This window comes from Triticum aestivum, chromosome 4D (assembly GCF_018294505.1).
Source record: "Triticum aestivum cultivar Chinese Spring chromosome 4D, IWGSC CS RefSeq v2.1, whole genome shotgun sequence".
Lineage (NCBI taxonomy): Eukaryota > Viridiplantae > Streptophyta > Magnoliopsida > Poales > Poaceae > Triticum > Triticum aestivum.
Genome location: NC_057805.1, coordinates 231087077 through 231101186, shown reverse-complemented (window position 1 = coordinate 231101186; position 14110 = coordinate 231087077). Strand labels below are relative to the sequence as shown.

Genomic DNA, 14110 nt, shown 5'->3' with positions numbered 1-14110 from the left:
AAAGACAAACAAAATTTGAAACGGGAAGATTTTTTAAATTCACAAACAGTTTGTGAAAACACGAACCTTTTATTAAAGTATGATATTTTTTTTGAATTTTTGAATAATTTTGTAAAACGAGAATATTTTTCGAAATTTGAGAACAATTTTAGAAAATGTGTTTTTTCAATGCAAAGCTTTTTTATGAATTTATGAACATTTTATTAAAACAAGAATATTTTCAAATTTGGAACATATTTCAAAATGCAATTTTATTTAATGAATCTTGAACAATTTTGTGAAACACAATTTTTTTTCAAGTTTGAACGAATTTTTTTATGATAACAAAATTTGAACTTCTGAACATTTTTCAAAGCAGGGACAAATTTTGGATTTCTGAACATTTTTTCAAAACCTTAGAAAAAACTAAAATTCTGATATTTTTCTGAAAATTTTAAATTACAAAAGAAGGAAAAATGGAAAATAAACTTGGAAGGGAAAATGAAAAAAATAAACATGAAAGAAAAATAGTAAGAATCAGAAAAAGAAAAATAGGAACATAGCACATAAAAATAAAACAGGCAGGCCCAGTCATGGGCGCCCTGTACAAAGATTAGACTTTTTGCCGCATAGTGTGAGAAATAAGGTTTTGCCAGTTGCGTGGGCTGGCTTCGCTGGGCTACAGCTCGCGCAGGCCAGACACGAAATTCTGGAGAACAATTTAGTATCACCTTAGATAATAAACAAATGTTTTTTTTAGGGTTATAAACACACCTTGCTTTTTAATGGTGAACAGATGAAAAAAAGGAGGAAACACACCTTGCTTTTTTTTTAACACAGTACAGACGCAAGCACTCATACATACACGCATATACTCATTCCTATGAACGCACACACGTACACCCTACTTGGCTACCCCTATGAGCACCTTTGTGAGCCCCGCAAAAAAACACATTTGAGAGACCAAGCCGGCATATCATCTTGAGATTTACGAAATCACCGTAGCCAGGACTTGAATCCTGATGGACTGGGAATACCACTATTCCTATAACCATCCAACCACATATTGATTCACGCATCTTACTTTATTAATAGGTATAAATATAGATATATATTTGACTATGTGTTATTTAGGTCCCGTAGGTTTCCTTTTTTCACACATTAAACATACAACTATCCAAAAATTTGTGTTTCACAATCTTATATTTTACACATGCAATACTATTATATTCATTTAAGTTTTTTAATCTTTTTAAAGACCCGTGACTCAAAGAGCCCTAAGGCTCATTTGGTTTGGAGAAAATTTGTAGGATACATAGAAATAATTCTTTTAGAGACCTTTGGTTTGTAGGAATAGAAAATTATTATCCATATCCTCCTTGTTTCAAAGGAAAATAGACATTAGCCTTGACTGAATGAAAAAAATTATATGATGTCAATAAGGATATTGTTTTTATATTCATGCTCATAGAATTTGAGATGCATAACATGTACTTCCTTGATCCCATAATATAAGACTTTTTTGACACTACACTCCGTCTCATAATATAAGACTTTGAAATTAATTAGTGCCAAAAAATGTCTTATATTATAAAAGAACAGAGGGATATAGTATGAACGATTCCGGTCCACATGAGGAGCCGACCGATCCGGCCGCCGATCCCTTTGCACCAAACCACGCCGAGCCACTTGTTCTTCCCCGCGCCCTTGCTATTTTTCTTTGTCCCCATTTTCGCTGTTGGATTCCCTCCCTATTCTTGTCCGATCCCGCCCTCCTTTTTCTACTTTTCTGGTTAGCTCGTGACGTGTCCCCGTTGGTACTGGTTGGTCGCCCACGACGCCATCAAAGAACGCCACTGTCCCTCTCGCAAAGATCGAAATCTTGGCAGCGTTGCGTTTGCGCAGAGGTTGAATCTTTGAGGGTGGCTTGGGCTGTGACCAACGGGGCAAGACGGCGGCTATAACGGCGGCAGCGGTGGCGACGGCGGCGCCGTCGTCGGGGGGTGGGGGAGGGGGCGGTGGAGGCGGGTGCCTGGATTGCCTGCAGGATGTGGTGAGGGCGCTGGCGATGGGGTCGTGCCTGCCGGCAGACCAGCGGCCGATGGAGGTGGCGGCACTACCCGGGAAGGTGGGAGGAGGCAGGAGGAGGGGGGAGGAGGCCCCCGGGAGGATTGCCGGGATTGGGACTGGCAATGTGGCTTGCCTCTTCACGCGGCAGGGGAAGAAGGGCACCAACCAAGACGCCATGGTCGCGTGGGAGGTATCTGCACAACAAGATCCCTTTATTTACACTTTTGGTGCTCTGGATGTTCATTTCTTCTTTATTTGATAATGGCTACTAATGAGCTTGCGTAGTAAAATAGTTTTCTGGGAGTTGAAGTATCGTCAACAATTAGGGGTTGTTTATTTATCGGGCAACGTCAAGGTAAAATGATACATTAATAAAATAAAAAATATGAATTGCCAACAACTTGAGGGGCTTTCACAGGATAAACAAGGCATAATGATCCAACTTGTTTTAGCCAACACGAGACTACATGTCGGCTTGATATTTGAAAAGAAACAACTCGATGGCTATGAATGTTGCTCATGGAAGATGTTTCTTGCTCTAACTGATGGAGGATTAAGTATTGGCCACCATCTTTCCCACTTCCATACTTTCATATGAACTATGAAGACTTATTTGTTGGATATGGCAACCATCTTGCTTACCCATATGCTGTCTCTTAGTTAAGGTGGTCATTGATTATTATGCGTTTTAGGCCATGAGGTTATGTTCTAGATGAAACTGTCCATGCTTGAATGAGGCATGCTTGCAAATGCAGGATCAGATAAATGACTCGCCCAGTCAAAGAGTACCCCCTTGTGTGAACCGTTTATTTGAATCCAACAGTTGCGTGCACATCAAAAGAATAACAGAATAGTGACCTTTTCTTCTAACTCATTCCACTTTCGACACTCTTTATGAATTAAGTCATGCCAATTGTATCGAGTGAACGCGTGGAGCCTGGTCTTGTGGCACGACCGACTCCGCAGAGTGTGATGGGTGAGCATGCATTGACATGAGGTGGATGTCAACGTCGCGTTGCATTGACATCAGGTGGTTGTCAACGTCGCCGTTGCATTCGCGCTGTAGCATTCTCCATTAAATTATATAGATACTTGACAAATGGATATTGATGTTTGCCTCCTTCTTTTCTTGCTCTTGGATGCCTTGGGGCATGATGTACAGAACTTCAATGGGAGATCAGACACAGTATTTTGTGGAGTTTTTGATGGTCATGGTCCACATGGCCATCTCGTCGCGCGGAAAGTAAGAGATACTCTCCCTTTGAAGCTGTGTGATTTGATATATTGTGACTATGGAGAGAGCCCAACCAGCAATTCAGATGGATCAGTTTTAGAAGAGAGTTTATCTCCATACCCAGATGCAGAGGACAAATCTTCCACATTCACCGCACAGAAAGAAGAACATCTAGAATTCTTTGACTCAATGAAAGAGTCTTTCCGAAAAGCTTTTAGAGTTATGGATAAGGAGCTTAAATTACATCGGAACATAGATAGCATTTGCAGTGGAACTACCGCAGTTACTTTAATTAAACAGGTACAGTGGAACCTACTCCTTGAATGGCTTTAATTACTCAAAAATTCCAGGTATGAGCAATTGATTTTTTCTCTCTATACCATCAGGGTCAGGATCTTATTGTCGGGAATCTAGGTGACTCTAGAGCTGTATTAGGCACTAGAGATCAGAACGGTCATTTGGTTGCCCATCAGTTGACAGTTGACCTGAAACCTGATCATCCAAGTAAATATCTTTCACTCTCAAGTTTAAATTAATGAATCTTCTATATTGTATCTCTTCTGTTTAATGTGTTGGCTTAATCCTACTACTTGTGACTGTTTATGTGATGCCATTAATTGAATGATTCTTTTTCTGTTGCTGCTGAATTGGTACATTCTTGCTCATTTTCTCCGAACAAGAATGTATGTTATCTCTTCCTTGTCTCCAATCATTTTATATATGTTTATATTCCTAAGATTTGAAGAGTGACGACTTAGAATTTTCACCTTGTTCTTGCTGATAACCATGGTAGTAACTTCACAACATTTTTTACTGCAGAAACAAAAGTTGGAAATAAAGCAGTTTTGTTTTTAGTTGTGGATAACTTCTATATTATGTTTGACATGATGGATATGGTACAATCATCGTTATTTGCATGCAAATGATGAACATTTGATTCACAACTACACTAGGGAGGCCTTTAGATTGTGCTCATTCCCATCTATGGTTTACCATACGTAGACCCCAGATCGCAGCTACACTTTGTGTTTCTCCAAGGCCCACCACATGGCATTCCGCGGTATCTTACCGTAGGCCTTCTCCAAGTCAATGAACACCATATGCAGGTCCTTTTGCTCCTTGTATCTCTCCATAAGCTGCCGTACCAGGAAAATGGCTTCCATGGTCGACCACCCAGGCATGAAACCGAAATGGTTTTTGGTCACGCTTGTCATTCTTCTTAAGCGGTGCTCAGTGACTCTCTCCCATAGCTTCATTCTATGGCTCATCAGCTTAGTTGCACGGTAATTAGTACAACTTTGAACTTCCCCCTTGTTCTTGAAGATTGGTACTAATATACTCCGCCCCCATTCTTCTGACACCTTGTTTGCCTGAAAAATGAGGCTGAAAAGCTTAGTTAGCATACTATCGCTATGTCTCCGAGGCCTCTTCACACCTCAATGGGGATGCAATAAGACAGAGCACCTCCTTCCTCCCAACGGCCCTCCTTAATGATCCTCTCCTTGAAAGCCTGAGCTGCCTCCCCCTTAAGCTTCCACCACTTCGTTCTAGTGACTTTGGCACGCTTATCCCGCAAGACACGAATCCGAAAACGGAAGTCAGCCACCACAAGCTTATGTTGAGGGACAACACTCTCTTCAGGTATCACCTGACAATCTAGGCAAGCACGCATGTCTTCTCTTCTTGAGAGGACACAATCAATCAGGAGTGTTGACTACTACTAAAAGTCACCAGATGCGATTCTCTCTTTTTAAAGAGGATGTTAGCTACTATCATGTCGTAGGCTAAAGCAAAGCATAAGACATCTTCTCCTTCTTGATTCCTGATGCGATAGCCAAAGCCCCCATGCACCCCTTCAAAACCTGTGTTAGATGTGCCCACGTGGCCATTGAGGTCTCCTCCTATGAAGAGCTTCTCGCCAATAGTTGTCGCCGTGTACCACAACTTGAAGCCGGTATCCTCCACCTCCTTCGCCTTCTGTCCCCTCCATTTGGTTTCTTGGACGCAAAGGATATCAACACCTATCCTCATTGTTGTATCAACTAGCTCCCGTAACTTACCTGTTAAGGGCCCTACGTTGCAGCTACCTAAGCGGATCCTACTAGGCTTGGCTAGCTTACTTCCCCTTCACATACATCGAGTCAAATGCGAAGACCCTTGCTCATTTTTCACTACACCCGGTTGTCGATGTAGCGCGCCACGAAGGATGCGACGACCCGGTTGTCGATGTATCCAGATGAAGATATGGCGCGCCACCAAGGGGGTGACGGCCCGACCCTTGTCCATTTTCTTTCGGGTTCCATTTTCATAAGTGTGGCTGAGTTTTGATGTTGGCTCGCCAAGTCACACAACCATTCTCCTTTACCAAGGCCTGGCACCGGCTATGTTGAGATAACATTGGCGGAGTTTTTCTACCACTATTTCTAAAATTTAGAATAGGGGCTCTGCTGGAATGCTTTTATGTAGATGGCTCTCCTAAAAATGTTGATAAAGTCAATCTTTAACTGTTTGATGGAAAATTATCAGACCACATATTTTATTTTATTTACAAGTAAACTGCATTTTTTGTACGTAAAAAAGGTATACCGCATAAACTATGGGCTTCGGTGATGTTTTTTCGCAAAACTTGCATTGAGGTATATTGAGAATAATAAAGAGGTATAATATGCTTGTTTAAGAGGTATATTTGAATGTGGGAGTACATACCTCTAGGAGTACAAAAAATTAGTCTTGTATATATAAATATAATTAATACAGAGACACAAACGCGCACACACACACACACACACACACACACACACATATCTCTGAACTAATTTTTTGACTCCTGGCAGTATGTACTCCCATATTCAATATACCTCCCAAACAAATCTGTTATACCTCTTTATCATTCTTAATGTAACTTATTAATTATTCTAAGATCCTCAATACAAGTTTTACAAAAATATATCATCGCAGCCCTTAGTTTGAATAATATCCATTTTTACGTTAAAAACAGTTTATGTGCAAATAATATGAAATATATGGTCTCAAATGGAAATTTTCTTGTAACTTTGGAGCATCCAGTAATTATTAATGAAGTATATTAAAAGAGATATAATCGATTCATCTGTGTGATATGTGAGGAGCGGTACTCCCAGGATTGTAGAATCATTTTATATATACACCATAGCTAGCTAATAGCGCTCGGTTTGTATCAAGATGTGTGCAAGAAATTAATGGAGTAGTGACCACTTGTCTCACTCATTAAGTTGAGCATGTGCCTTTCTGATCATGTCCACAAGCTTTCGTAATCATGGAAATTATATGCTTCCTAATTAGAATTACAGGCAACATGGTGTATATATACGCACTTTTGTCAGTTTGCTTTTTACCGATATGGTTTGACCTTTGTGCCATATGGTTTTGATCTACTAATGTGCCGTGCGGATTCATTACCCGGGAAACAGTTTCCCTTGCGACAATCGTTGGTCCTCTCTAGCTGCAGTTATGAAGGTTGTTTTGTTTATGTCAGTGTGGGACATGTAGCTAGGTGAACGCACCGTTTTCTCTAGTAGGTTAGTCTATTAATGTCTGTTCAAACTAAACACTAGTTCCCTTCTGAGCCTGTCTCCTAAAAAACATCTGTTCCTACTGTCGTGATGAATGTTATTTGAGCCATAACGAAATGTTATAACAGGAGAGGCTAGGAGGATCAAGCGATGTAATGGACGGGTCTTTGCTCACCAGGATGAACCAGATGTGGCTCGCCTTTGGCTTCCTAACTGCAACTCTCCAGGCCTAGCAATGGCACGAGCTTTTGGTGATTTTTGTCTAAAGGATTTTGGGCTGATCTCTGTACCTGAGGTCACCTATAGGCGAATCATGGAGAAGGATCAGTTCATTGTCCTTGCCACTGATGGGGTAACCAAACAAAAATAAATAAATAACTTGTTGCTTTCTGCGTGACTTGTTCTCGATGGGGAAACAATAGTTTCTTCTGATTCAATAAATGCACCGCCTATCTGTTAATATACTCTAATACCCAATTGCACTCTGGTTACAGGTGTGGGATGTTTTGTCCAACCAGGAAGTGGTGGAAGTTGTTGCCTCATGCTCTGGCCGTTCTGGCGCAGCCCGTGCTGTTGTTGATCTAGCAAATCAGACCTGGAAATTCAAGTACCCAACCTCCAAAACGGATGATTGTGCAGTGATCTGCCTTTTCCTGAGCAAAGATGCGGCTGCAGGTGGGCTATCAGGGCTTTCTGTTGCTAGCAAGGGAATTGGATCTAGTCCAGGGATGCCACCGCGATTAAGGACCCCCCAGCACTTCAGTAAAAGGGTAATTCCAGAGGATGCCGATGATGAATGTGACCCAAATATAAGTGGAGATGAGAGGTCATTGGAGGGCTTCACCCGGTTGAACACGCTTTTGACACTACCAAAGTTTGGTGATACAAGTCCAACCAAGAAATGAAGTTTATTGATATTGATGTGCGAGTCTGCAGTTAGCAGGCACATTCGCTGATGTTTTGGAGATGAGAGCCTTATTGGCTATATTAGCATGCCCGGTGAGCTCCAGTCCGAAAGTCGGTTTACTCTTAAGGATGAGTAGGGTTACTGTTTTATGTAAATCCTAACTCTCATTGTGCAACATGCGTTGGGAGGCAAGTTTCAGTTTGTTTCGAGTCGGCTTTGCCTTTCTTGTATGGCTGCCCTTCAAGCTGAGTTTATATATATGTTAATACGATGTACGTGCTCGGTTTTCTACGTGAACAGGCCCTGTTCATTATATTTGTATCTTTAACCCAAATGCTCTAAAGTGCAGCTACACTTTTTGACTACGACGACGGCATACGCATGTATTCTGTGAGATTAGATCATGTGGCTGAAAAGGATTGGCGTGGGACGTGTTTATAAGTACTCCCTCCTGTCTTTTTTAGTCTGCGTATAAGTTTTGTCTAAAGTCAAAATATCCATGATTTGATCAAACTTATAAAAAATATCAACATTCACATTAAAATTAACTAGTACAAATGCCCGTGCGTTACACCAGGCGAAAAAGAGGCACAACCTGATTCATATTTCATCGTGCACCATTTTATATATCCAATTTTATTAAACATCAATAATAAGGTAAAACTGGTTATTACTTTTTGTAGAATTAATTTTGGACAAGAAGAAGCCAACTTAGCATTCTTCATCAGATGGAAAAGCAGTTTTGCATGGAATAGTTTGTCAATCATTTTTTTGGCTTTTCTGGAAAACATGAAAATTTCCTTATTTTTAATAGAAGTTAATGTTTACATAAAAATTGGAACACTTCTTTAAGAATAATAAACGTTTATGAAAATTAGAACATTTCTTCCAAAAAATCACATTTTTAACACGTGTTTTTTGTTTAAAGAATGTTTTGATATTTTTGTACATTTCTAAATGATTTTTTTTAGTAAAAATGGAACTTTTCTTGGGAACTTTTATGATTTTGAAAAAAGTGCAAAAATATTTTTTTGAAACAAAAATAGTATGAACGTGTGTAAAACTGTGAACATTTTTAAACTAATTTCTTCAGTAAACAAATTAAATCGGCCACATGCAAGATCGGGTTCTGTGCTCTACACGCAGTTATAAACGAACAAATTGATCTTAAGATTACTAAGTAAAACCATGTATCACAGTAAGAAGACCCAAATGAGTAATTGGAATATATCGGGTCCTGAAGAATCATCTTAGGTGTTTTATAGATAGTGGGCTGATACATGACCACCAGCACAACACTACCCATTTCCCGATCAATTGTTTCGTCCAAGCACCATCAGCTGCTCATTACGGAGAGTCGAAGAGCATTGAAGCAACCATTGAAGCAAAGCGGCAACAAGCTAACTCTTTGGCTGATCTCCAGCAACAGAAGCGGCAATGCGGCATCGGTGAGGGTCATGTCAAGCCTGATGAACGTATCCTTCAGGTTGTATGGTGTGTGTCGTTCCTGTGTGCCGGCACGCCAAAAAGATCCCGCCCATCTCGCCACTGGTGTCGTATATAGGGTGGCGGGAGGGCATCGCGGTGAGCCATCGTGGTGGTCGGTGGCGACCTGGTTGCTGAGACACCAAAGTGCCTAACAATAATAAGAACACCACTACAGCTAGTAAAAAAATCATGACAAGATATAGACGGAAAGAATGCTTAGTACAGCTGCAATTAAAGGGTTTGCTTTCAGTCAAGGAATATAGCATTAGGTCAATAGCAAAACGTGGTGATATTTGTGGAAATAATAACAAGAGCACTTCAACTGCTAGTAAAAGCAATATTATCCAACATGATAATTTCAACCAGCACATCAGTTGATTTTGTAAGATGGAACTTTCATTTATCTCTACAAGTAATTGTTTTTCCAAAGATGATTCTATTGCTATATGGGCACATAGATCATGGTCAGTCAATGCATAATGTGCAAAAAGTCAAATAATTTAAGAAAATATTGAATACAAAAGTACATGTAATAAATCAAAAAATTACCTTGTGGGAGATAATCATATGTCTCATCAACTTTGATTTGTTTATGTTCACATCTTGTTCCTTATCATCATGTAATGAAACTTTTCTTTCATGCATCAATTCAAAAATCAGAGGTAATGTCGAGATAGTTGCGGACGGAGTTGATGGCAATGGATCACGATCTATTTGATTATCTGATCCCGGCACGATTTATCCAAAACATTCAGAAACTGGAGATAATGTTTCATAGTTGGTGACGTAGGTGATGGCTCCAAAACACCTGATTCAGAAATTTTTGCTTTTTTTTAAGGTCGGTTATCAAAATCCTCTGCAATGTTCAGTTCTGCCATCTATTTTTCTACAGTTACAACAAAAATAAAAGTTATAGTAACACTAAAGTTGACACAAATAATAGCCATATAATGCATCAGGCCATGAGTATACCCATAAAAATAAATGATAACCTAAGAGTTCCTAGTAGCAGCAGTCTCATATGACACAGGTAACTTAAGTTCATACAATTGACTGGCAGAATCACTTCAACCGGCATGGAAGCATGCATAGAACAAAACAAAACAATGTTGCAATCACTTCACCGAACAAGACAACAAGATTAGAGTTTTGAGCCGCCACTCCAACTCCATCTCTCCATCAGCAAGACAACAAATTTCCCATCAGGGATGCTAGCCAACAGAGATGCTTCACTGTGTTTGGCTGAAAAAATAATACATCAGGACTCTAGAAAGAATTGCAGGTTTTATGTTTTAACTAATCCATCAAAATATGAGTGCATTCGAATGGAAAAAATGAACCACATAAGAGACTATTTACCTTCTTCGAGTAGTACAAAAGCACATAATATTCAGTTCAGAGAGGGTGAGGCATCACTCGCCGGATTTTTTTCAGGGACAATAGCGTGCTTACACCGGCCTGAACCACTTCATAAAACTGAGAAGTACACAAAGGTAAATGTACAGTGGGATTAATAGAAACAAAAAGGAGGGAAAAATTACAATCTCACAAATAGGTGATACAACATAGTGCTCCAATCCATAAAGAGCCCTTTCTTAATTTCATTTGAATACCTGTTGGACCACAACATAAGATCATCAGCAATCTTGCTAGCAGTAATGTGCAATTCCTCAAAAACATCCCGGAAGAACTTGGAGTTCCTGCGCTTCCATATATTCCAGAGGACCGCGATAAGCAAAGTAGAGTGAATCTTGTTGAAATAAGTTTCTTCTCACAGATCTTTGACTGAATCAGCATTGAGTGGATGAAAACTTTGAAGTTCAGACCACGGGAAGGCTAAGGAGGATCAGCTGATTAACACATGAGAGCAATATTCTCTAACTCATCACAGAAAGGACAATGGTCCGACTGTCATATGAGCACTATCCAATCTCGCCGTCTATTACCACTCTACCTATCAAATTGAGTAGCAATATTACTATTAGCAGCAATAGGCAGTGTATATCAGGACCAATCAGCAGCATACATATATTAGTAGCAGCATATGAAGCAAACAACAACATACATATATCGGTAGCAGCATATGAAGCAATGAGCCACACCCCGATGCTCTCTCTTATGTTCTCACCACAACCCGGCCAATAAAAAGAGTCTATCCCTCCTCAGCCTCCTTTCCTGCTGTGTTCATCAGTTCATCTGCTGAACCCCGATGAGCCACACCCCGATGCTAGTACTCGATTGTGAGGATTTTTTTTGTGAGGAAAAGCCATCATGGCGACTTTATTAATTTTGAGATTATATTATTACAGGATAAAAACTCAAACAAATAAAAACCTTGTTTCGTGGTTAATATGATCAACACCACAACAATAATGTATTGTACCTAATTAGAAGTTTAAAAACATATTGAAATATATTACTTCATGGGAAAGGTTTGGGTAAAATTTTGGGGAGAAATACCTTATAAAAATACGAAGATATGTTTTAGCTCTAATGAGAGGGAACAGTCCCCCTACCACTTAGTTTGTGCAATGGATGTAAACAATTAGTAAGCAGCAGAATCCTTGAAAATACTCTTCCAATGGATCGACATGTGTAAAGCATACATATATTACAGCCTTGTCAGCAAATTGAGAAATATTGGGCATCTCAATTCCTATGAGCAGAATTGGAGTTTCTGGAAAAGAGATTTCTGAAATATTGAAGATGCCTCTTTGCCAGAATGGCTAATCAACATGTTTATAAAATAGACTGAACAGTAACATAGTGGAAGTAAATCAAACCTTCTTATATTAACTATGTCAAGTTTCAGTGTTACATGAACACAACCCAACTACGACGACTCTGTATTGTCGACGGGCGGTCGGAGACCACCCAATATATCCTTGTTTCCTAAAGTACGCCAATGAATTGATTAAACTAGCCTGTAAAAAATAGTAATCAGTACCTATGAGCATTAGAATATACTTAGTCATTACTACATGGAGCTAGAGCTGCAGTTTTTTTTATATGTACGTAAGTTAGTAGCTGATATAATTCTAGCAGCACCTCAGTTGTCGTTGAGCTCCTCTGTACAACCTGAAACAAGGGAAATCCTCTGTACAACCTGAAACAAAGGAAATATACTACATGATGGAGGCTATGGAGCATACGCTTGATGGAATACCTCAAATTAAACTTTTGGGTTATGCTGCATAGAAACGTCCTCTTTCCGGTGCTTCGCTGAAACAGCAAGAAGAACAAACAATTATGATCGAGCAATTTGTTCCCTGATCCAGAAAGGAAAATAAACAGTGGATTAACTACTGATGTCTCAAATTAAACTTGAAGTATCTAAAACCGACACACATGGCACGTGAATTTGTCATAGTTTGGCAAACATTGGACTAATGTAATGTACATGCATCACCCAGCACCTAGCTTACAGAGATTGAACGCTCAGATTAAAGGAAAAAAGTAGCAACATTGGTACACGCCCAGGTTACACAAATTGATATTGATTCAAGTAAAATCTCCAAGCAATGTCCAACAACGTTGAACTAATTTGGGAAAAGATGATACATACCCCTGGTGTAGCACGTTCGGACGGCGGATGTTCTTCCTCCGGCGAACTCCGCGGGATTTGAGGAGGGCGACGGATGGCCGGAGAAGAAGAAGAAGATTAGGGGGGAGGGGGAGGGGAGGAGGGCGGCGGATGTCCGGAGAAGAAGACCAGCCGGCGGCGGCGGCGACGCCCGTATGGATCGAGGCACGGCAGCAGGAGGCTGGAGATCAAGGAGGCTGGGGTAGGGCCAGAGAAGATTAGGGGCGGGAGTGTAGAGGAGGGCAGCGAATTGGGAGGAGAGAAGGGCGGCAGATGGCTGGAGAAGAAGACCAGCCGCAGGTGGCGGCGGCGCCGCCCGTATAGATCGAGGAGCGCCCGCGGCGGCGCCGCCTGTACGCAGCGAGGAGAGCACGCATCTGCTCGTGTGTGCTGCCACTTCAAAAAGGAGCACGGGTTGAATACCAAAAACTACAGGATCTTTTTGCAATATTGAAACGTTTTTCACCTTAGCCACTTAAAAAAAGGAGCGCGGGTTCAATTCCCACAACAGCAGGGGCTTTTCTGTAAAAGCGTCGCGACGGTGAACCCCCGGTGGAAAGATATCATTGGATTCATTGGAACGTAGTTTATTATATATACTAGAAGCATTTTGCGAGCTTCGCTGCGCCGGTTGTAGGCATGGTGATCCTATCAGGCATACTTCACTAAAACTTCCGATTCAGTGAATAGGCAAAGCACACGGTGCAACATGCAAACATGAGTTGAAGGAATCCCGTCCTCCGTCTCCAGGCGGGCTGCACCTGCCTGGAGACATGGGGAACCTTGAATGGGCCTTCCCACATAGATGAGAGCTTGTGGAGCCCCTCTTCGAAGACGATCCGGTGTAGGATGAGGTCTCCGGCCTCGAGGGTACGAGGGAGGATGTTGTGACTGTGGTAACGACGCAAGGCCAGTTGGTACCTTACAGCGTGAAGGGCGGCCTGGCGGCGGGCCTCCTCGAGGAGCAGCAGATCAGCCTCCCATGAGCCGCCCTGACGCGCTTTTTTGGCAAACACCAGGACTCGCGGGGAGCCATGCTTAAGCTCTGAAGGGAGGACCGCCTCGGCCCCGTACATGAGGAAGAAGGGGGTCTCGCCAGTAGGCTTAGTCGCCAATTGTGCGGATGGACCACAACACAGACTGCAGCTCATCCAGCTTCTTCTTGAAGCTCCTTTATCTTAAGGCCCTTGAGGGCCTCAGCGTTGGCACGCTCGGCCTGGCCATTGCTTCGTGGGTGAGCCACAGAGGCCTAGCAGATCTGCGTGCCAAGGTTGGCGCAGTAGGACTTGAAGAGGCCA

The 14110-nt window shown here is 41.4% G+C and overlaps 1 protein-coding gene and 1 long non-coding RNA gene across 13 annotated transcripts; one reads left to right on the top strand and one right to left on the bottom strand.

Moving 5' to 3' along the window:
• Window positions 1–1634: 1634 nt before the first annotated feature.
• Window positions 1635–8182, top strand: LOC123097363 (probable protein phosphatase 2C 75). Its single transcript, XM_044519078.1, has 5 exons — window positions 1635–2239; window positions 3212–3583; window positions 3670–3787; window positions 6963–7186; window positions 7329–8182. The coding sequence occupies exons 1-5, from the start codon at window positions 2048–2050 to the stop codon at window positions 7737–7739; spliced, it is 1317 nt and encodes a 438-aa protein (XP_044375013.1). The 5' UTR covers window positions 1635–2047; the 3' UTR covers window positions 7740–8182.
• A 705-nt stretch (window positions 8183–8887) lies between these two features.
• On the bottom strand, window positions 8888–13226 carry LOC123097364 (uncharacterized). 12 transcript variants are annotated; one of them, XR_006447131.1, is made up of 8 exons: window positions 12795–13226; window positions 12396–12451; window positions 12278–12307; window positions 12013–12153; window positions 10843–11906; window positions 10589–10705; window positions 9779–10471; window positions 8888–9377 (listed from the first exon to the last, which is right to left on the bottom strand). It is a non-coding gene; the product is annotated as an uncharacterized lncRNA (long non-coding RNA). The 12 variants fall into 12 exon arrangements; XR_006447132.1 differs by having other exon boundaries at window positions 10843–11183; window positions 11690–11906; window positions 12278–12451; window positions 12795–13224; XR_006447129.1 differs by having other exon boundaries at window positions 10843–11183; window positions 12795–13221.
• Between the last annotated feature and the right edge of the window lie 884 nt (window positions 13227–14110).